Source organism: Cupressus sempervirens, chromosome 3 (genome assembly GCF_028749045.1).
Source record: "Cupressus sempervirens isolate cs-2001-9-10 chromosome 3, ASM2874904v1, whole genome shotgun sequence".
Classification (NCBI taxonomy): Eukaryota; Viridiplantae; Streptophyta; class Pinopsida; order Cupressales; family Cupressaceae; genus Cupressus; species Cupressus sempervirens.
This window is the reverse complement of record NC_143120.1, coordinates 452,414,429-452,437,922: the sequence shown is the minus strand read 5'-3', so window position 1 is coordinate 452,437,922 and position 23,494 is coordinate 452,414,429. Positions and strand designations below refer to the sequence as shown.

Here is a 23,494-nt window from a genome sequence, read left to right as displayed (position 1 = left end):
AAACCGATGGGCAGACTGAGATAGTGAATAAGTGGGTGGAAGGACATTTGAGGAACTACGTAGCTGGTCAGCAAAAGGCATGGGTTAGATGGATTTATTTATGTGAGTACTGCTATGATACCACATACTACATGTCTATTCAGATGACTCCTTTCAGAGCACTATATGGCTATGATGCACCGAGCTTTGTTGATTTTCTAATGAGTGATGTTAAAGTTCCACGTGCTAGAGATTTGCTCCAGGAGAGCAAGGACATTGTTGATGCTCTCGGAGATAATATTGCCAGGGTGCAGAATCAGCATAAGTAGTGTGCAGATCAGAAGCAGACAAAGAGGAGTTTTGAGGTGGGTGATATGGTTTATCTCATGTTGCAGCCCTATAGACAGTCTACTCTTAGGAAGAGTGGATTGGAGAAGCTTAAGCCTAGGTACTATGGTCCTTTCAGGGTTATCAAACGTATTGGAGAGATGGCATATGAGCTTGAGCTTCCAACAAACAGTAGGGTACACAATGTTTTCCATGTGTCACGCCTCAAGAAAGCGTTGGGTCAGCATGTTGTGCCTTCAGCAGTTCTTCCTCCATTGGATGATGAAGGGAAATTGGTTCTTGTTCCTAAATGCATCATTAACAGCAAAGAGAGGCAACTCTATAGGAGGACTATCAGAGAGTACTTGGTGAAGTAGAGAGATTTTCCTGAGGAGGATGCCACATGGGAGGGAGAAGATATTTTGCAGCACCCAGCTTTGAGATTGCTTGAGGGCAGGCAATTTTAGGAGGGGCGGACTGTCGTGTCCCCTCTTTAGTGACATGTCATTTTCTAGTGGATTTGCCTATCATGGACTCTCGTAGGCAGATGGTTTTGGTGAGAGAGTCACTTCTGATAATTATTTGGGGATTGGATGGTTTTATTTGCTCTTGGAAAGATGGTATTTATTATATTTTTATTATTATGTGTTATGCGGAGCCAAATGTTATAATTTTGAGTTGAGTTGCACTTTTTATTTTATAAAATTACTTTTTATATAAAAGTGCATTATAAAGAGATTTCATAAGAATATTTAATGGATACTTCTAGAGGTTCTAGTGGCTTCTTAGAGAAGTGAATAAATAGAGTACTTGACCTCTCATTTGGACATCCCATAACTTGAGTTTACGCTACCTTTCTCTTTGAGCATTTGTGGCGCCATCTTGGTCTGCAGATTATCATTTCTTTTTAAGGAACGAAGTCTCTTAAGGATTTTGCATAACTAAGGAAGTGAAATATCCTTTGAAGGGTTGCACATTTGGAGGTGATACTTCAATCACCTCAGCTAAGGCATCATTGGGCCTAAGGCCATTTTCAGCATTTCAAGAGGCATTTTTAGTAGGGCCGAAATTATAGGAGGCCACTTTTAGCAGGTCCGAAATTATAGGAAGCCATTTTTAGCAAATTCGAAATTTTAGGAGGCTACTTTTAGCATACCCGAAATTATAGGATGGCATTTTTTGAGGACTATTCATTTTCAGTCATGGATTGATTGCAGGACATCTTTAGAAGGCTTAATTGTGGTGGAGGAAAGATTTATAGCTGCTGGTTCATTTTTTGCTACAAGTCTGATCCAATTTTCAGAATTTCAAGATAGGGCTTTGGAACCACTATATAGATGAGTTTCAGTGGATATCAATGATGGTACCGGATATGTCCGAGCAACACAAGGTGATGTTATTCACAGAAGGATTATAGGACAGATTTAGAGGGTTGGTCAAAGTCCTAAAACCAAACACCTTGGATGACGCCATTAAGATTGCTCACGATTTGGACACACCTACCTCATTGTCACAGCCTTCTAAGAAATCCTATAAAGGATCCACTTCTTTTAAGAGGAATAAAAAACAGCAAAAGACAAACACCCCCAAATTGGATTTTGAGACACGCAATGAATTGAGAAGGAAGAAGTTATGTTTTACTTGCAGGGAGCCTTGGACTCCTGATCACAGATGCTTGGGAAAAGGCAAAATCCACTACGTTGAGGTCCATTCTGAGGAGGAAGAGGTGGAAGAGCCACAGGAAGAGGATAATAGTGGGGACAGCAAGGAGGAGAAGGAGGTTGAGGGGCAGCCTAGTAAAGATAAGAAGAAACAAACCCCTACTGAGCAGCCTCCAATTATAGCTACCCTTTCGAGTGATCCAACATGTCATCCTTTCAAGGTGAAAGGGGTTGTTAGAGGTCAGCGTATTATTTGCCTATTAGCTACGGGAGCTTCGCATAATTTTATCAGTACACAAATGGTATCTAGGAGGGGATTACAGACAGTGGCCATACTCGAGTTTGATGTTAAAGTAGCTAGTGGAGAAGTTTTGAGGTGCACAGAGAAGGTAGTCGGACTTCAAATTCAATTTGATCGTTATCTTCTAGAGTCTGATTTTTATGTGGTTGACCTGGATGGACTGGATGCTATTTTGGGAAGACAGTGGTTGAGTACTCTCTGTCGATATACATTTGATCATGAGACTATGCAACTGGAGTTTTTACAGGATGATAGATTGGTGATCCTCAGAGCTATATCTGATAGTAGTCCCAGGGTGATTTCAGCTCACAAGATGGAGGCCATTTTGAGACACGATGATATAGAGTGGGCTACTCAATGTTTTATCTCGTCCAAGGAGATACAGGGTACAGGGCAGCGACATCACTGTGACATCCAAACAATTATAGATAAGCACAAAAGAGTGTTCGAGGATATTCCTCCTGGGATTCATCCAGATAGGGGATTTGAGCATATTATTGAGCTTGAGGAGGGAGCTAGATCTGTTATCACTACACCTTATCATCATCCTAGGCATTAAAAGGAGGAAATAGAGAAGACGATAAAGGAGCTTTTGGATATGGGGCATATCAGACCCAGCTCTAGTCCCTTTGCATCTTTGGTAGTGTTGGTTAAGAAGAAGGATGGCACCCTTCGGATGTGCATAGACTACCGTGCACTAAACAAGAGGGCAGTTTACTTCTCCAAGATAGATCTTCGCTCAAGGTACCATCAAATACAGGTCCGAAAAGAAGATTTACATAAGACAGCCTTCAAATGCCATTACGGACATTACGAGTTCTTGGTGATGCCATTTGGGCTCACTAATGCACCGGCCACCTTCTAGTCTTGCATGAACCATATTTTTAAGAAACAACTAAGGAAGTGTGTTTTGGTATTCTTTGATGACATATTGTTTTACAGCAAAACTTGGGAGGAACACTTACAACATCTGGATGAGATTCTTAGTATCTTAGAGGAGAACTTTTTATTCGCAAAGGAGTCGAAGTGCGAATTCGGGTTGACCAAGATTCTTTACTTGGGGCATGTGATTGGTGTTGATGGAGTTAAGGTGCAATAGGAGAAGATCCGGGCAATTTTGGATTGGCCACCACCGAAGGATGTATCAGAATTGCGAGGTTTCCTTGGTCTATTTTCCTATTATCAGTGGTTTGCCAAGGGCTTTTCACAGGTAGCTGGACCCCTCACCGTTTTCACACAGAAAGGGGCTTTTTCTTGGACAGAGGACGCCATGGTAGCATTTGATAAGCTGAAACAGGTGATGAGTTCATGCCCAGTGCTAGCACTTCTGGATTTCTCTAAGCCCTTTGTTTTAGAATGTGATCCATCGGGAAGCGGAATAGGGGTTGTTTTGATGCAGGACCGGCACCCCATTGCTTTTGACAGTAGAAAACTTTGAGGCAGCAAGGTATTATATTCCATATATGACAAAGAGATGCTGGCCATAATGCATGCATTAGCAAAATTAGGGCATTACTTGCTAGGAAGTAAATTTACAGTCAAGACTGATCATAACAGCTTACGTTACTTCCTAGAACAAGAGGAATTGAATGAAAGACAGCAAAAATGGGTCAATAAGATTCAAGCGTATGATTTTGACATTGAGTATGTCAAGGGGAAAAATAATATTGTTGTTGATGCTCTTTCTCATAGGCCCCCAATATTGGATTGTTATGTCACTTCTGAAATTTCAGCGGATTGGAGATCTCAGCTACTAGTAGAGTATTCCAAAAATGCACATGCATGTCAAATTATGGATGGCATACTACAGGATGAGCGGTACAAGGTGCTGAATGACATTATATTATAAGGACAGAATATACCTAGTACCAAAATCTAGACTGAAGAACATTATGCATGCCATACATGATGTGCCATCAGCAGGTCATCCAGGTTTCTTTAAAACCTACAGGCAGATCAGGGAGAGATTCTCTTGGAAGGGGCTTAAGGGTGATGTATTATGGTATGTTAGAGAGTGCCAGGTCTACCAGCAGAATAAACCTAGGCAAGGTTTCCCAGCAGGATTCTTATAGCCACTCCCTATTCCTACTCAGAGGTGGGAAAGCATTTCCATGGATTTTATTACAGGGCTGCCTAGAGATCAGGGCCAGGATTGCATTTTTGTGTAGTAGACAGGTTGAATAAATACGCGCATTTTTCGTGATTGCTTCAGATTGGTCAACTTCACAGGTAGCCGAGTTGTTTTTTCGGGAGGTCTTTTGTCTTCATGGACTGCCTAGAACTATTGTGAATGACAGGGACAGCAGGTTCCTCAACACTTTTTGGTAGGAGATTTTCAAGTTGATAGGTACTGAGTTAACCCCCAGCACTAGTTACCACCCATAGACGGATGGCCAGACTGAGATAGTTAACAAGTGGGTGGAAGGATATTTGAGAAATTACACTATAGGTCAGCAGAGGGCTTGGGTCAAATGGTTGTATTTAGGGGAGTCTTGTTATAACTCTACTTATCATATGTCTATTCAGATGACTCCCTTTCGTGCTCTCTATGGCTATGAGCCTCTCTCCTTTATTGATTTGGCCTTGTCGGACAGCAGAGCACCATTAGCCAGAGATTGGATTGAGGAACAGCAAGACATCCTCCGAGCTCTCAGGGATAATATTCAGCAGGAGTAGAATCAGCAAAAGTTGTGCGCTGACCAACATCGCATAGAGCGGAGTTTTGAGGTTGGAGATAGAGTTTTTCTTCGGCTACAGCCTTACAAACAGAGCTCATTGAAGAAAAGCGGGGCCGAGAAACTTAAGCCTAGGTATTATGGACCTTATTGTATCATCAGGAGGATAGGGGAGGTCACGTATGAGCTGGAATTACCTGGTGACAGCCAGATCCACAACGTCTTCCATATCTCGTGCCTCAAAAAGGCAGTGGGCCAGCAGATTGTGCCTTCAGAGAGTTTACCTCCACTTGATGAAGAGGGTAAACTTGTTTTAGTACCAGAGGAGGTGATTGAGACCAGGGAGAGGAAGCTACACAACAGGACTATCAAGAAATATCTGATCAGGTGGAAAGACTTGCCTTATGAGGATGCCACTTGGGAAGGTGAGTCCATATTGCAGCACCCAGCGTTGAGATTGCTTAAGGGCAAGCAATCCCGGGAAGGGAGGACTATCATGTCCCCTTCTCAATCTTAGTTCCGAGCGACAGAATTAATCTATCTCCACATCCGGATAGATTAATATCAATTACAGGCAGGATGCTCTCCAGTCACAAAAGGGGAATTTAATTTAATTTATTCCAGGACTTTATTAAGTTGCAGAGCTAAGTCACTTTAACGTTTAAAGTCATTTACTTTATAAATAACTTTAAGTGACTACAGGACGAAAGTAACCTTTAATCCCACATTCTTTGCACAAGGTACTTTTCCCTCATTCCGAGGCTATTTATACACGAGTTTGCATTGGGATTAACACACAAGAATATTGATAATAAATGCTCATAAACTAATTGGTTGCTTGAATGTGAATAGAACTTCTTAAGAACGAAAACCCTTAAAGAGTATTGGCAAAATCTGGACGTAGCCCCAATACTTTGCCATCTTTGCAATTTAAAAATTACAGTTGTGCAATCTTCAAGAGAACCGACTGAAATTTCAAAGATAGGGAAGCATGACTGTTAACAGCAGTGCCTCACGTTGTAGATGAGTGGAGCTAAGTGCAAGTTTATCAGCTCAGTGATGGAAGTAAGTTTATTTTGTTTGCAATCTGGGTTTTGAAGGCAAATCTGTTTCCTTACTGGAGCTAGAGTTTATCCACTAGCAATAGTGGTATCAGCAGTTTGAGAATCAGTAGCAGGTTTGTTTCAGCGCAATAAATAGAATCAGTCTAGAGGCAACATAACACATACTGAAAACACTGTGGACGGTGCTGGGATTAACGTGTATTGGGATGGAAGTTGCACGCAGGACTTTTACAGGAGTTTAACAGCAAGAAGGGTTTGTGTCGTTCACATCAGTTTGAGGGAATATCCACCATTGTTCCCAAGCGAAGGGCTTCACATAGACATCAATCAAGTAGCACTGCGTATGGAAAGGCCCTGCACATTCAATCAATAAGACCCACAGAGAAGAACGTGGTCACACGGGGTCAGTTTTTCCACAGCACGTAAGAGAAAGAAGTCATTAATAAGAGCCACCGGGTTACGTGAGCTGGGAGCCAAAACATTTTGTTTGAAGGTAATATCAGTTTCTAGTACCCATAATTGGCATCAAGCAAGCACGCACAGTCCAGACATTAAGTTTGGTATTTTCAACACCAATCGACAGAGTCACGACTCACTGGGAGTGCTATCGCAGGTCTGGGTTGGAACAGGTGCCCTCATTCTTTTCCTTGTAAACTCTTTGCTTCCATTATAACAGTTGTGAATATACTTGTGGATTCAAGGTGATATTATAACTGTAATTGTAACAGACCAAGCTTATGCTTATGTATTCAAGTTAATGTGGGAAGTCGACTGATGGGACATTGTTCTCAAACTGTTTGATTAAATGTCACTTTGCTGGGAGTCATAATATAAAAGAAATCTCTGTTGACAGAGACATAACTGAACTTCATTGACTGTGGTTATTCTAATTGTTAAAGGGGGGTCCATTGTCTAATGTTTGAAATAGAGGGTAGTTGACTGGTTGATAAAGCAGTCATTCAAGAAGTTCCTAGTACTGTCTGCAAATTGTTCAATATAATTCCTCACAGGTCAATATCCAGCATTTGGTTTTCAAAATTATATCAAAACTTTATTTCACCCTCACAGTGACAAATATAGAAACATTTTAAATGTGCTTACGAATTATTTGACAAAATTACTGTACCTATAAACCAGCTGAATATATTTGAGAAAATCACAGCAGAGATTAGTATATTCTCCAATCATTTTTGTGCGTCAAACAGATTCACGGCTGACCAATGCATAACATGCTTCTAATTCAAGAATAGGATCCTTTCTCAAAATTTTACCACGAACTTGTTCGAAGTCACCATCTAATCCAGCAAGAAAAATATGCACCCTTTGTTGCTGAACTGATTTTCGGTAAGATTCAACATCGTTCTCACTTTCCATGATCACTTTATCACGATGATCCAACTCACCAAAAATCTCGGTTAATTCTCCATAATATGCAGAGAGTGTTCTGTCATTCTGTTTGGCAAAGAAAGCCCTCTAATTCAAGACAAACACCTGTAATTCATCTGCTCCATCATAAAAAGCCTTAGAAAGAGCTTTCCAAATATCTCGAGCAGTGGGTGAGCGAATATATCACTTCGTAATTTCTGAAGACATAGATATCAATAGCCATCTTTTGACCTTTTGATTGTCTGCATACCACTTCTCATATCCATCATCCTTCTCGATAGGTGGCTGTGAGTTACCATGAATGAAAGAGAGTTTCTCCTTCTCAGCAATCTGCATCTCCATGATTTGAGACCACAAATCATAGTTTGTTTCATCAAGTGTAATCCCTGCCTTGAACGATGAACCTTCGGATTGAATAATAATGGGAGCAAATGCGCTCTCAAATACTTCCGAATCTAAACTGGTCATGGTTCAATGAAGGGATACAAATGATTCAAGCTTCAAAGCTCTGATACCAACTTGAAAATCAGAAATCAAGAAGAATATTTTTCATTCATGTATTTACATAAAACTGTATAGGTACATATGTAGTTGTGTGCCAAATACATAAAGCTACAGGAAAGGAAACAGCTACAGGAAAAAGGAAAGAATCAATTTAGGAAAGAATAGTTTAGGAAAGAATCAGTTCAATATTAGAAACAATCCAATATTGCAACAAACTCCACTCTATACTATATTTCATATTCCATTTTTATTCTCTATATTTTTTCTTTTTCAAACTTTGTACTCAAGATGACATTATCACTATATATAAATGTTTTGTCCCCCATAACAATTCCTATATCGCCGCCCAGATGTAAAACTGTATTGGTCTTTTAGTGCTAAGGATATGAATCACTGTTGTAGAATGAATCACTATGTTACTGTTTGAAACACTGTTCTCCTGTATGATTAGAGAATCTGTATTCAAACTGGAGTGTACAACTTCAAATCATCATCATTTGTAACATTATTGGCAAATATAATCAATTGGACTAAATAACTTCGTCGTGACTTTATTCTTATAGACTTTTCCTTTATCAATACTTTTAATACTGATTGTTAGAGCTCCATAGATGTGCACTTTCATTCTTATTGTTTGTGAATAATCTAATACAACTGCTTTTATATATTCTACTGTAACATCTTATATAACTATATATGAATCAAACATAATTCTCATGACTGCACTGTTTATAGTTTTGACTTGAGATTGAGGACCCTAATGTTCTTTGTATGTTGATCTTAGCATCTGCATTCTCTTGATCATTGATATCAATTTGTTTTTGTTCTTTCATCTATCACTCTTAGTGATTCCAACATTATAGTTTCTTTACTAATCACAAATTCTTTTGGACATGGCTTTAGCTTAGTGTATCTTTGGTACCAATAATAATATTTCAAAATCTCGTTAATTCTTCAATACATGTCATAGCCCCTAATCATATTCTATATTAATTTCATCATCATACATCTTTTTATTTCTTTATGTGGATTTATCATGGTTATTATGAATTCCCCTGAATGCCTTCGACATCAATGACAATATATCCATCACTTACTACCAGGATGAGGAGCTAAGAGCAGTATCGAATAAACATAGTTTGGTCTTCCTTGATATTCCACATAGCATACCCCTACATCATGGCTTCGATCACACCATCGAGTTAAAAGGAGGAGCCAAACTCGTCATCACCATGCCCTATCGCCATCCTAGGAAGTTCAAGGATGAGATAGAAAAGACAAGCCAAGAACTCCTCAACAAAGGATGGATCAGATCCAACTCCAACCCAATTGCATCAACCATGATTATGGTGAAGAAAGAAGGATCCCTCAAGGTGTGTGTTGACTATCATGTTGAACAAAAAGACCATCAAAGTACATACCCCATCCTCAAGATCGATGAAATGTTGGACAAACTACATGGCACAATCATAGTTACACCGCCCTGGGGGGCAAAAGGAGAGCGGAACAGGGGGAAAAGTTTCCAAGGTAAGGGGACAGAGGGGCCTTAATTTGAGGACGGTGGCGGGGAACAAGGAGTATGTGTATACTATACATATGGTACTTAAAATGCTAGTTAAAAGATGTATTGCAATATAAGATATGAAGATGTAAAAGAGTATATACTCGAACATTGCATTGAATTGGAACATCGAACATTGAACATAAATAGTCAAATCAATAAATAGTCGAATCAACAAATAGTCAACATCGGGATGTAAAAGTGGGGAGGCAGAGCGACACGTTTGTGTTACTATGGGCGCAATCTATTTCGCCAAAATTGATCTTCATTCGGCTACCATTAGATTTGTATGAGGGAGCAAGATGTGGAGAAGACAACCTTTTATTGCCATTATGGACACTATGAATTCTTGGTCATGTTGTTTAGAATGACCAATACTCTATACTCTAGCAACCTTCTAGTCTTATATGAACCACATCTTCAACAAGAAATTGCGCAAGCTTTTGTTGTTGTTCTTCTATGTTCCCCCAAGTTTCTGGTACGGGGACGGTGGGGGACGGCAGGACGAGTTTCCGTGATGGCAAATTTTTTTGGCAATTTTGGGGACGGGGGGGGACGGGGACAGCTATATATATAGGAAAATTTTAAAATATAGTATATAAATTGAAATTTGTAAATATACACGTCATTCATATGAAACTAAGCACAAAGCATGTCATTTAAACATTATAGAACCATAACATACAACATTTGAATGCCATCTATGAAATAATATCCGATTTTAGTGTTTTACTATTTAGTATTTTAGCATCCAATTCTCAAAATGCATATCAATACAATATCAGAGAACACTGAACAATGAACATTAAGTTATTAACCATTGTCACTATCATAAGACTCATAATGATAAGCATGATAAATCATAAATCTGAAAATCAAAATCAAAATATGCCCAAAGCTATAGGCTGCCATAAAGTAATAAGTATCATATAATCAATGTATCATAATCATGTTCATGTTCAACATAAAAAGCAAAACATAGAAAATGAAGCAGACTGCTGCTCCTATTCTGCCTCTACTAATCCATGGCATCAAAATCAGAATCCTCCTCACTGTCATTCTCCACAGGAAGTGTAGTCTCATCTAATGGAACCCCAACCAGTCCTGGTGCTATGTCATCCTCATCTATCTGGGCCACATCCTCAGGCTCAACATCCCATTGCAAAGCTGGTGTCTTCCTATACTCTTGAGTCCGGCAATCGGCAAGTCGAAGAGCATGATGCACTGTCACTAGCTTCTTCGCTCTTTTAGAGGTAAGTCTATTCCTCTTGATAGAGTGGATATATGAATATGTGGACCAGTTCCTCTCTGCAGCTGAAGAACTAGCAACCTGTGAAAGGAGGCGACCGGCAAGTATCTTTAACTCAGGTGTATCTCTCCCATGCCAAGTCCACCATCCAAAAGGATCCCTATGTGCCAAAACAACTCTATCCAACCTTGCTTGTGGCTTACCCAAGTTTGGGCCACGAAGGTTGGTGAAGTCAAGGAACTGTGCACGAAGAGTAGAGGCATCTTGGGCTGAATACATCTTATCAATTGCTTTTGTGAAGCCATCCAAAACCTCAGGATCATCACATGGGAGGCCCCTTCCACCCAACTGTGCATACCATTTGGGATTTAGAGCAAATGCTGCCATATGAAGCGGGGTATTCATTATGTTCCACCTCCGCGTCATAATAGGCCTAATATGCTCCTCATAAAAGCCCAATGTAGGATCCTTTGCCGCAACAATTCTCTTCATCTTCCCCAACATGTTGTCAATATTCTCATAGATCTCTCCTAAATTAGGAGCATCAGTATCAGCATATCTAATGACATCAACAATGGGTGCTATGATAGAGCAAATGTATCTGCAAGATCAAAATGCCAACAAAAAAAAAATCAGAATTAGAACTTTAAGAATTTTAAGATTATTAGTAGGAAAATCAGCAAGCAAAAGACTAATAGTAAATTTAAAAACCAACAACTTACTTCATTGTGGACCACCAACTCTCATCAAGGACCCTTTGCCTCACCGCTTTTCCTTCAGTGGACTTAGAATGAGACCATCGTCCCCACTCTGGATTCACCACCATCAATTGAAGGGCCTCATACACCTCAATCATCCTCTCCATCAAGATGAAATATGTGCAATACCTATAGCAACAATTTAAAATTTAAAATTTAAACTTAAACATTAATGATTAAAATTTAAAACAAAAAGCATCACACGTAAGTAAACTTATAAATAATTTTTTTAAATAACTTAAAGTTAAAACAAACTAAAAGTAAACTATAATTATAATTGACATACCTTGTCTCGGCTAGTTTGAGGAACTCCTTAGAGAAGGACCTGAATAGAGCAAGTGAAGTGTGGTGGTTGCAAATAAACATTTGCACTTCTCTAGCTTCTAGCACCGCTTGCTTCACCCATTCAATCTTCCCTATGTCCTTCAATGCATTGTTCAAGGAATGAACACAACAAGGGGTCCAAAATATGCGCCTATAAGCACCCTCTATCATCAAACCTGCTGATTTGCACACAGGTGCAGAATCTGTGATAACCTGTACAACATTAGAGGGCCCAATCTCCTCTATGGCATCTCGCAAAATGGTGAACTGAAAATCTGCATCCTTCTTCTTTCCTGAGCAATCTATGGCTCTCAAAAAATAAGAGCCAGCAGGGAATGTGACAATGATATTGATGAGTGGCCGATGTCTAACATCGGTCCACCCATCCATCACAGTAGAGCAGCCTGTCCTAACCCAAATGCGTCTCATATCCTCAAATAATAAAGCAACCTTTAAGTACTCTTCATCTAAGATAGTGGTTCGTAGCTTATGCTCACCGGGGGGCACAAATGAGGAATTCATGCTCATAATATCTTTCACCATTTGTTTATAATAAGTGGAACGAGCTGCATTATATGGGATACCATTAGCAACAAAGAATCTACCAATGGATGCCTCACACTTCTCCTTTGCCTGTGCATTAAACATACTTTCCACCAAGCCCTTCTCACTACTACTTATTTTTCTCTTCCCTCTAAACCCACTAGGGCCGCCACTAGTACCAATGGCGGATGAAATATGCCTAGATGATTGTGAGGGAATGGATGATGATGTCACTGTCAAATTTTGCCCCTCCATTTCAGCCTCTAAGTGCAATCTTTGACATTCTAATTTTTGTTCATCAGTTAGGTTAGGACAAGCTTTGACTCCTTGGCATGTAACACCTAAAAAATGTGACTTCACTCTTGTATAGCTGCCCCTAAAATCATCAAGACAAACATGACAATCCCACACCCTAGTCCCTCCCGAATTCTTTTTATCTTTTGGCCTAGGTGTGACATATTGGAGAAGAGGTTTTTTCCTATTGAAAGGACCCTTTGCAAAATTCTTCATAATGTCGGAAGGGCATTTAAACAAATCAGCTTTAGGATTGGGTTTTTGCCTAGTGTCACTACTAACAACATCAACCTCTACATTTTCTTCTTCACTACTACTACTTGTACTCCCACTGCTGCTCATTGTGTTTAAATATGCAATTGAATAGATATATGAGCTAAAACAATGAAAAAAAAAAAAAAATCAGACTTTTCAAGCTACAAATTTATTAAAAAAATGATAGATGAAAGCACAAAGAGTTTTATACTTACTTGGTAGACAAAATAGAAGATCAAACCCTTGGTCAAGCTCTTGGAAGCAAAACTATTACCTCCTCTACTTGCAAAATGAAAACTTCAGCCAGCTGCAACATAAAATGAAAACCAAAGAATGGTTAAAACAATTTAAATGTGTTGAGTTATATACATTTTAAGGTTTTTGGAGGAGTGGGGCCCACTAGCCGACCAAAAAAGACACAACAAATTTTTTTTTTATGTTTTTTTTTAATGTTTAGAGCTTGCAAAAAAGGGGGACGGCCGGCCGTACCCGATACGGTCGGGGGACGGCTAGACGTCCCCTTTCCGTACCAAGGACGGCTGGTCGTCCCCCTTTTGTCCCCCCCACGTCCCCAAGTTTCGGAGACGTCCCCTGCAAAAAAAGGGAATTTGGGGACGGCTGGGGAACATCCCATACCCGTCCCCCCGTCCCCGAAACGGGGGGTTTTAGGCCGGGTACGCGTCCCCGGGGAAAATAGGTGTTCTTTAAGGACATACTCATCTAAAGCAAGATTTGGGAAGAACATATGAGACATTTGGATGAAATATTAGGGATCGTGGAGTCATAATCATTGTTTGCCAAGAGTTCCATATGTAAGTTTGGATGAGGGAGATATTGTACTTGAGAGTCACGTCATTAGTGTCTGAGGGGTATAGGCACAAAAAAGGAAGATGCAAGCTATTTTGGATTGGTCACTGCCCAAGATTCTCTCAAAGTTGCTTGGATTCTTCGGATTGTGTAGTTATTACAGGAAGTTTGTGAAGGGATTTTCACAGCTCGGTACACCACTGAAAATATGACAAAGAAGGGATCTTTCCATTGAGATGAGTAGGCACAACACACCTTCGACAAGGCAAAAGAATTCACGAGTATCTATTCCGTTCTAGAACTACTAGACTTCACTCTCCCAATCATCCTGGAATGAGATGCATTGAGAGAAGGCATTGGAGCAGTGTTAGTGAAGGACCGTAACACCATTGTGTTTGAGAGTTAGAAGCTCTCACAAGTGGAGTGACTACACTCCATTTATGAAAAAAAGATGCTAGTCATCATGCACGCACTAGCGAAGTTTTGTGAATACCTCATTGGAGCAAAATTTGTTGTGCAGATAGACCACAACAATCTGAGACATTTCTTGGAGCAAAAGGATTTGAATGCTTGACAATAGAAATGGGTGAGCAAAATCTAAGTAAATGATTTTGATATTGAGTACATGAAGAAAAACAATAAGTTGGTAGTCAATGCCCTATCAAGAAGACATGCCATATGTTCTCTATCACATATTTCAGCCAATTGGAAGGCACATTCGTTGGTTGAGTACTTCAAGAATACAATCTCATACTAGTTGATGGATGGTCAACTATAGAATAACAAGTACAAGATAGTTGACGACATCATTTACTACAAGGAAAGAACCTATTTGGTACCTGAATCCAAGATGAAGGAAAGAAATGCAAGACATAGCCTTGGTTAAACACCCAAGATATTTGAAAACCCATAGAAAAATCCAAGAAAGGTTCTCTATGAAGGGCTTTAAGAATGATGTAGTATAGTACATGCGAAATGTTTCACTTGCCAACAAAACAAATTGGAGCCTATTTTACTAACTAGATTACTTCAGCCACTACTAATACCCAAGTAGAAATGGGAAAGCATTTTGATGGACTTCATTAAGGGGCTTCCCAAAGTGCAAGGGAGAGATTACATCTTTGTCATGGTGGACTCTTTAACCAAACATGCACACTTCTTTGCCTAGTTGTTTCTATGGGAGGTGTTTTGCTTGGATGGTCATCTTCAGAACATAGTTAATGACAAAGACAATTGTTTCCTGAGCACTTTCTAGATGGAGTTTATTCAATTGGCAAGAACAGAGTTGTCATTGAGTACGAGCTACCACCCACAGAGGAATGCTCACATGAAGATCATGAATAAGTGGTTGGAGGGTTACCTCAAGAACTACATGTGAGAACAACAGAAGGCGTGGGTCCATTGGCTGCATTTAGGAGAGCACTGCTACAATACTACCTATCACATGTTAATAGGTATGACGCCCTTCAAATCTCTCTATGGGCATAAGCCTTCTTCATTTGTGGACCTGGTTTTGGGTGATAGCCATGCACTGAGGGCCAAGTACTAGCTGCAAAAAAGTTTGGACATCCTTAGTTCTTTCAAGGACAACCTATAGAGGGCTCAAAACCAACAGAAGATGTATGTCGACTGACACAGGATTGAGTGGAGTTTTGAGGTAAGAGATCTAGAATACCTCTCTCCTTAACCTTACAGACAATCCTCCCTGAAGAAATGTGGTACCAAGAAGTTGAAGTTGTGCTTCTATGGACCCTACAAAGTGGTTGAGAGGGTGGGAAAAGTTGTCTGCAATTTGGAACGTCCTAAGGGGAATTGAATTCACTATTTTTTCATGTGTTGTGCCTCATGAACGCATCATGCAGCGTGTCACAGTGTTGAAGGAACTTTCACCCATTAACAAAGAAGGGAAACTAATTGTGGACCATGCAGAGATCATTGATCTTAGAGAGAAGAAATTGAGATGGCACATCATCAAGGGACTCCTAGTGCATTGGAAGGACCTACCCATTGAAGATGCCACTTGGGAAGGTGAATAGATTTTGGAGCATCCAAGTCTGTAATTGCTTGAGGGCAAGCAATTCAAAACCTAGGAGGACTGCAATGTCCCCGATATAATTTAATTAATTAATTTAATACTAGTTGTGTATAGCTCTGAAACATAGTATTATTATCTCGACAGCCCTTTATTAATTTCTTTGCTGGTAATGTTTTGATTGTGTCAATACATTTGTAATCCTTCAAGAAATTTCTTGGAGTCATATTTAAGGTCGAGTTAGTTATCGTTGTAGTTATGCAAATTTGGTATTTTTCTTTTTATATGTGAATTCCTATTGGAGTTCAGCTTGTCTACCATTTTGGAGGTGAGAGATCCTACCTACTTGGCATCTGCAGTTACAGTGGGTGTAACTCCTCAGACATAAGGCCTTTGTATGGGTGACTCAATATTACCATATAGTGCCCAAGTTACTATACAACCAAGTGATCACCTTACAATGTTGGGTGAAACAATTCCGCTATGCTGGAAAGAGTGTGGCCACAACTGGCCATGCGCAGTTGCCAATGGACGAAGGAGGGCATACAGAGTCTGTACAACATTCTTTGAAGGCTCTATGCGCTTTGGAAGTGATCGTACAATGACTCTTGAACTGTACAAGTCTTCCCTAGCTTGCAGGGTCTACTCGAAGGCCATACAAGGACATTAAGGAATCATTTCTCCAAATCCTAATGTCAAACCTAAAAGGACATTACTTCGGCTACGGCCAAAATATGGAAGGCTGAATGGTGTGATGTCTGTTGTACAAGAACAAATATGTTGTCTATCATAGGAAAATATTACCAACCAGTAAAATATAATGTTATAGTTCTTTGAAATTGATATCATCTGAAACCCTATCACCCAATGCTATTGTATGGCTAGGATAGGAATTAAAGAAAAACCATAAAACTACTGCCAACTCTCAAATCTGCAAATCTGATAACTTTAACTATCCTCCACAATTCTGATTCAATATTTCTTCTCAATAATTCAAAGCCTCTCTCATGATAGTTATGATTTGTGATGAAAGCTAAAACCAAGCAAGTTGGGGTTTTGTCCAACATCTTCCACTTCCAAGAGTTTTTTGTTCCTAGAAGCCTTATTGCTGCTCAAACCAACTTCAATAGCTGATGTGAAAATAATAATTTGGGATCCAAAAATGAAGCCCATCTTGCTTTTTAAACAATTCTCCTCTTCATCCAATAGGTTTGAACCCTTTTAGGGTTTTCCATATTTTATCATAATGACTTTTTATTTAATTTTTTTCTTTATTTTTCCTCTCCTAGGAATCTGAGCCCTCCAAGGCCATATTTATCATTATAAAAATGATCCCGGTTTTTAAAACAACTTATAACTCCACCTAGGGAAGTGTGCCATGTGGCCACTAATTATATTTTATTATAACATAAAGGGACTATCAATTCACTTTATTATTATTTTATTTAAATAAAACACAGGAAGCATATTAACTACGTCCAAGTTATTTATAAACCGACAATTCCAAACTGAAATCTATCTGATGCTATGAGTCCATGGATGATTCCTAAATGTTGTATGCAAACAGCAGTCTCCCATAAAATATAGAGATCCTCCCTAAAACATAGGAACTACAACCAAAGTCTCCAGAATGATGCCAAAGATCCCCTGATACGTTCCGCTCTACCCCCAATCAATCCCTAAATAGTAGGAATTGCTCCTAAAATTTAGGATATTGCCCCAAACTGCTCAAAATGGCTCATAAAGCCCATGTGTGTCCCCACTAACCCCTAGATGGGTTCCCTATCCTTACTGTTGTCCTACAGAAACCCTAATAGATCAACCATCTGCCATCTACGAAAGGGTCTAAAGAAGGAACATTACTGCAGCCAAACCATAAAAGACCTGCCCACTCTCAAATTATAGACATCACGCAGTTTAAATTAAAATTTAAAACCACCCAGTCATAATGATTTTTTAAGCACTCGATGATTCTCTTAAAATTCCTAGTCATAATGAATGATATTTTTTCCAAAACTAAAGCATGTGATGATTCTTCAAAAATAAAACTGTCAAGTCAATGAGTATCATGCTTTCACAAAAAATGGACTCATTAATAACACTGCTACAATTAAGGGAAAAAAATGTTATTTTCAGCATCATGTTACAATCATTTAAGATGCCTCCCACACAGAAATATTTTCCTCTCCATCAAGCGCATACTCCCATTTAACACACAAGACTCCAAAAAAAGCTACATATTCCCTTTTAACACAAAAGACTCCAAAAAAGTTACACATGATTCATTTATTTAATTAAAAGTTAAAACATGCCTCAAGAATATTCAATTGATGACACAGCACACAGGTAAGTAGGTGAAATAGATAAGAAAACACCCAACCAGCTCAAGCATGGCTGTAATGTCCCTTTTCTAGTTTTAAGACACTACGTAAAATTGTCTGATTCTTTCTAGAATAAGTAATGCAAAGACACTTGATTGGTAATTCCAAATGCTAACTCAATACAATTATATATGATTAGTAATTCCAAATGCTATAATGAATTAAGAACTTAGAGAACTCATGGAAATTGACACAATATGCAGCAAAATATATATGTTTATGAATGGTGATGGATCGCGATGCAAATGTAATGACAACAATGAATATTGTGATGCAGGAAATGCGGTATGACTATATACATAATGACAAATGTAATATGAATGATAGTTTGTATAGCACAAATGCAATGACTGTAAGTGGAATGATAATATGTATTTGCAATTTTATTCCAAAAGTCTGCAATAAATGTTCAGACCTTCAAGTGATGCTATAGCTGTCTCTGTTATGTCAATATGTTCATGCATATCCCCTGCTAGCCATCTCTGATAATCTTAATAATGTTTGCTGCTGTTCAGTGGGATGGTCACAGGCAGTATACCGTTTCTGATCTACTTCGATGTGTATATGCACTCCGCAATTGTAGAGCCGTCTCTGATATAGAATTATGACTATGCTTGATTATGGTGTTGTGTCTGATATGGTTGTTGCAATACTCCCACTTCAAATAATATAAAGGTCTCAGCAACCCATACTGCTCAAAAGAGTGATAAATCCACAAGGGAGCAATTATAAAATATATTCTCAATTGATACCTTCATAATCAAATGACATGGAATATAAATATGCATCTGAATGGGCTGCTTGAAGAGTCGCTCCATATTGTTAGTTGCTGTTGTGATTAGATAGCACCACCATTGTTTATCATTAACCAATAACATAGTGCAATCAATGTTCATCACATGACAATGACAAATGATCAAGTGCCAATAATCATCAAGGCCGTATTCTTTTTATTACTCATAATAATCAGGAAATCATCCTGATTATTATGAGTAATCATGATAATTCTGATTTACCCTTGCTACCATAAATCGGCAGTGACACCTGATTATGGATTAATAGTCCATCTCTGAATATGATACTTGAGCATCTTGCATTATTGTTGTATGGTTATATCCATACATGTCAGAATGATCAGAGCATTGATCATTTTAACATGTATGTATATATACATATACCAAAGGGTGCCCTATGGATTCCATCACATCTATATATAAATCATGGTATGCTGATGAATGATGCAATTATGTAAATAAGCATGGATGCATGTATGGGATACTCATGTATGTGTGCGTATTACTCATGTATGTATGTATGAATGTATGTATGTGCATGCATGTGTATGAGATGCATTATGTGTCTATATATATAGAGAGAGAGAGAGAGAGGTGTATGTAAGAAGGCGTGCAAGCATATATGTATTTAGATGCATGGGTATGGGTGCATGTATGGATGCTCATATATGGAGGATGCACCATGAGTGAGTATGCTAAAATATGATGCCTAAGAATGCAATGCAAATGATGTACTAACTACTATGCAGGTGGTATATATACGTGACAAGGTATGTTTTTTTTCCTTGTCTTATTTACATTTGTGTTTTATGAATTTAGAGTTTAGGGAAATAACAATGTCAAGCACCTCAAGCAGCTTAACCAAGTAAGCAAGTAGCTCAACCAATTTTCTATTACTTAGAGTAATCCTCTGAGATTTATACGACCTTGACCATCAACCTTTGATATCAATGACAACATACTCAACACACCCATATTTAATGTTAGCTTTCCTGCATTTAGGATATTATATTTAGTGTTAGCTATCCAAATTTAAGTTCAAGTGTCTAGGCAACTCTGACATTTTCAGTTTGTTTTGCTTCTGTTTTTGTAGTTTTTATTCTAGGTGCCAGTGCAGTTAAATTTTTCATTTTTAGAGAAATTAAAAGTGATGTATATTCAGATTCCATTTATTCGTTGGATTTTTGTGCTTTCAGAAGATTTGTTTTGCAAGTTAACATACTTAGAAGAAATCAAATTCAATTAAACTTTCAATTTGTGGGCAGAGTTACTCCATATGTAAACTCTGCTAACCATGGTATAAATTATCATTCATTCATATTGTTCTTCACAGACTGCGTCAACAAAATCAATTGCAGCTATAAAAGTAATATAGGAAAACCACAGATATCAAAGAGACTAATCACAGTACAATATATTAAATGCACTTGAAAAGATGCATAAAACAAATGCACAACTGTGCGCCAGATGACTACTCACTGCATCTTCCATACTTGCGCGCCATCCTTGCATAGAAGATAAGCCATATCTTACTCGATCATTCTCACCATCATCTGAAAATTTATCTGTCTTTGGACTACTGAGATATATTCCCATCGCTATTTATAGACAGAGGCTTCTGTAGTCAGATGCCAACCTGAGAATTTTATGGATAATATGAGTATCTAAATTAAAATTAAAAGTTCATTAATTAAAATTCACAAATCCTTCAATATTTAAACAGCTAGGGCATCAAATCAAGAATTTTGCTGTTTTCATGCACATATCATGTTTTCAAATTCTACTACAAACAGTTGATCTGAAATTCTACAGGTTAATTCTGAATTTCAGGCTTCAATAATCTAAGAATCCCATTTTAAAAGAGACCTGACATGATAAACAAAGTTAATGTTTGACATAAGGCTTTTTAGAAAGAAACCTTAAATTAAAAGCAGTACCTTACTACCTACCACCTTTCTGAGGTACTGGTATGGTTTTCATTGATTACAACTAGATCAGTACGAGAACTTTATATACTTTGAAAAAGCAACAAGGAAATGCTGCAGAGAATTTACTAATGAGCCTGTCAACATCTTCTGATGTGGATATATTTGTAAATCATCCATAATGGAGGGATAAGGACAATGTGAACAATAAATTAACTTATGTATGTATTAAAAAAACATTAAGTGGTGTCCATGTCAACTTGGATGGAAAAGCACAAAACTTCTTATCCTAAGTTAGGCACCCAAGTCCATTTGGGTTAAATAGGGTGCTAAAAAGGCAGTTATTCTTGCTTGGAAAGGAAGTGTTTTGTAACTATCTATAAGGAAGATTCTTAGGGTGTCAAAATTGAGTGGTTATGCATTTCACATTGTGATTTTTATTACAATATTAGATAGCCTCTATTTAATTAAGATTTTTCTGGTGGGTTTTCATAATTTTTTCCCTTGGAAAAAATAAAAGATTCTAATTATGTAATTAGCAAACCTGCATGGGATTCCTTTGTGGGTTTATAATTTTTTCCTTAAAATTTGTCTAGTGGGTTTATAAGTTTTCTACAAAAATTATTTGTTGGGTTTTACCGTTTTTCCTTAAAATCTCAGCTTTGTATTCTCTGATCCGTGTCTTGGATTTTGTTGTTTGGTTTTGATTGATTTTTTACCTCAAAAATCATGTTGGGTTTTGATCAAATTTTCAGCTCAAAATTTGTGTTGGGATTTTGTCAATTTTCTCTTAAAAAATTGTGCCTTTTTGTAGTTTGTTTAGGAGCATCATGCGGAGGGTTTGTCGATTTTTCCTCAAAATCATGCTAGTTGTTCTCAATATTTGTCTTTGTCTCTAGAGGAGAAGCTTCGTTGGAGATTTTGTGATGATTTCTAGTCAAATGTTTTACTGAAATTGGGAGGGTTAGTGGCATATTTATCTCAATGGCAGAGTCAGTGGCAGGCTCATCTTTTGTTGCAAAGCATTCTGAAGAAGGGGACAACCTTTTCTGTTTCAATTTTTGGATGAATTTTGGCTTATTTGTCATTAACATTTCGCAGATCTAGGGAAGGTCTCAACAGCAGAAAAATGTTTTGAAGAATTTGTGACCAAATGACAGCAGTTAGAATATGACCTTTAAGGGAGGGTATTAGAATATTATAATGTTTCTTTAATGGTCATCTTAGTTAGTCTTCAGTTTATTAGATAGTTTCTATTTCCGTCTTTAGTTCACGATTGTTTATTTTAAAGACAAATCTATATAAGGAGTTGCCATCTCCTTTGTTTAATACAACTACAGCAACATCGATTTACCATCACAGTTTTTACATGTGAAGAATTTGGACACCTAAAGCATAAGTAGGGTATATTAAACAAAGGTTGGATGCTGCTTTTTCAAATAATATAGTTGCTTTTAACAGGTTGTGATTTCATGGGGGAAGCCTGAATCATTGTAATCATTTATTTTAACTAATCAATAAAATCCCGGCCTTTGCTAGTGGACTTATTTCTTGTAAGGGTTTCTCAATGTATATTCTATGTTCTTTTGTGGTTTGCTGATATTTTTTGCATTGTTAAATGTCTACAAGTTGAAGAATCTTACTTTGGATTGAATGCATTTAACTGTAACTTTATTTTCATATTTAAAAAATATATTCAAGATTTCTTGGTAGTCGAAATAACCACCATATTACCATCAATCAGAAATGTAAAGAAACAATGGTGGAAATTATCTTCTGATATTAACAAATTGTCAATTGTGGATTTTTTAAAAATGAAAGCTGTCCTTGAAATAGTCATGGCTTGTACCACAAGTTTACTGATTTACGTGACACCTTGAAAATACAGAGAGGGTTCTTAGATCGTAAAATGCAGAAGACTGGCTGAAAAAAAAAATCAAAATGTATGTTCTTAAAAAGGGGATGTTCAGGAATCCACACCCAGGGAAACAAACCAACAATGTAACCGGTACAATGGATTTATTCAAAGGGCTACCAATATTTTCTCTAAGACAATGGAAGAAGATAGTAATTGTAGCACAATCACAAATACTAATCAATGCCCTGAAAAAAGGAAAGGATAAGTTGTTGAGCTTGAATGAGATCATAGCTAAAGCTCACGAGCTTACTATTAACAATGGATCTGTGTGATGTAGATAAAGCATGTAAATAGAAGATACTGGGTAGTAGACCTCGTAGTTAACAAGGGTGTTGATATGCAAAGGGTTTATACTGTATAGAACCCCAAGTACGGTATGGCTTCCTTCTTGCCCCAAATATTTGCAATGTATTTTGGTAAAGGATGCGGCACCCAAGACAGTGGGTGTGAGTCTCCCATACTGCTAAATTTAAATCAAAATAAGTGAGGAAAAATCAGAACCTACCAACTCTTCAGAATCCTCTCACCTTATAATATCTCCCTGCACAAAATCTCTTCCCTTCTACCCTTAGAACCAATGACTCTCGCCCCACATCCACATACGCTTTTTCAACAATGTGGTGTTGAACATAATTTCAAAATGAAATACTTAGGGTCCAAACAAGTCCCAAGGTGATTGTGATCCCCCCAAATACCCTTTGTAATTTATGCCGACATGTTCCATAAATGGAGGAAGTGACTTTGAAATAAAAAGTG

At 38.1% G+C, this 23,494-nt stretch overlaps 2 protein-coding genes across 5 annotated transcripts in view; both read right to left on the bottom strand.

The window, feature by feature from the left end:
• The window catches only part of LOC149567030 (putative protein phosphatase 2C 60), a 197,620-nt gene that overhangs the window by 151,247 nt on the left and 22,879 nt on the right, over window positions 1-23,494 (bottom strand). For 3 of the 4 annotated variants that reach the window (XM_089820253.1, XM_089820256.1, XM_089820254.1), the window contains exon 2: window positions 20,375-20,531. In XM_089820253.1, the coding sequence (XP_089676379.1) occupies window positions 20,375-20,491 (117 nt within the window). In that variant the 5' untranslated portion in view covers window positions 20,492-20,531. The remainder of the gene's footprint in view (window positions 1-20,374; window positions 20,532-23,494) is intronic. The other variant, XM_089820255.1, reaches the window with a different exon arrangement.
• Window positions 10,334-13,194, bottom strand: LOC149567031 (uncharacterized). Its single transcript, XM_089820251.1, has 4 exons — window positions 13,097-13,194; window positions 11,752-13,002; window positions 11,430-11,594; window positions 10,334-11,308 (listed from the first exon to the last, which is right to left on the bottom strand). The coding sequence occupies exons 2-4, from the start codon at window positions 12,966-12,968 to the stop codon at window positions 10,477-10,479; spliced, it is 2,214 nt and encodes a 737-aa protein (XP_089676377.1). The 5' UTR covers window positions 12,969-13,002; window positions 13,097-13,194; the 3' UTR covers window positions 10,334-10,476.

What these genes read in the sequence shown, in the direction of transcription:
- LOC149567031 (XM_089820251.1), bottom strand. Translation starts at nt 12,968, where the DNA reads ATGAGCAGCAGTGGGAGTACAAGTAGTAGTAGTGAAGAAGAAAATGTA. An exon ending in CTCAAACTAGCCGAGACAAG is followed by an intron (nt 11,595 to 11,751) that starts GTATGTCAATTA and finishes TTGTTGCTATAG; the next exon opens with GTATTGCACATATTTCATCT. An exon ending in AGTTGGTGGTCCACAATGAA is followed by an intron (nt 11,309 to 11,429) that starts GTAAGTTGTTGG and finishes TTGATCTTGCAG; the next exon opens with ATACATTTGCTCTATCATAG.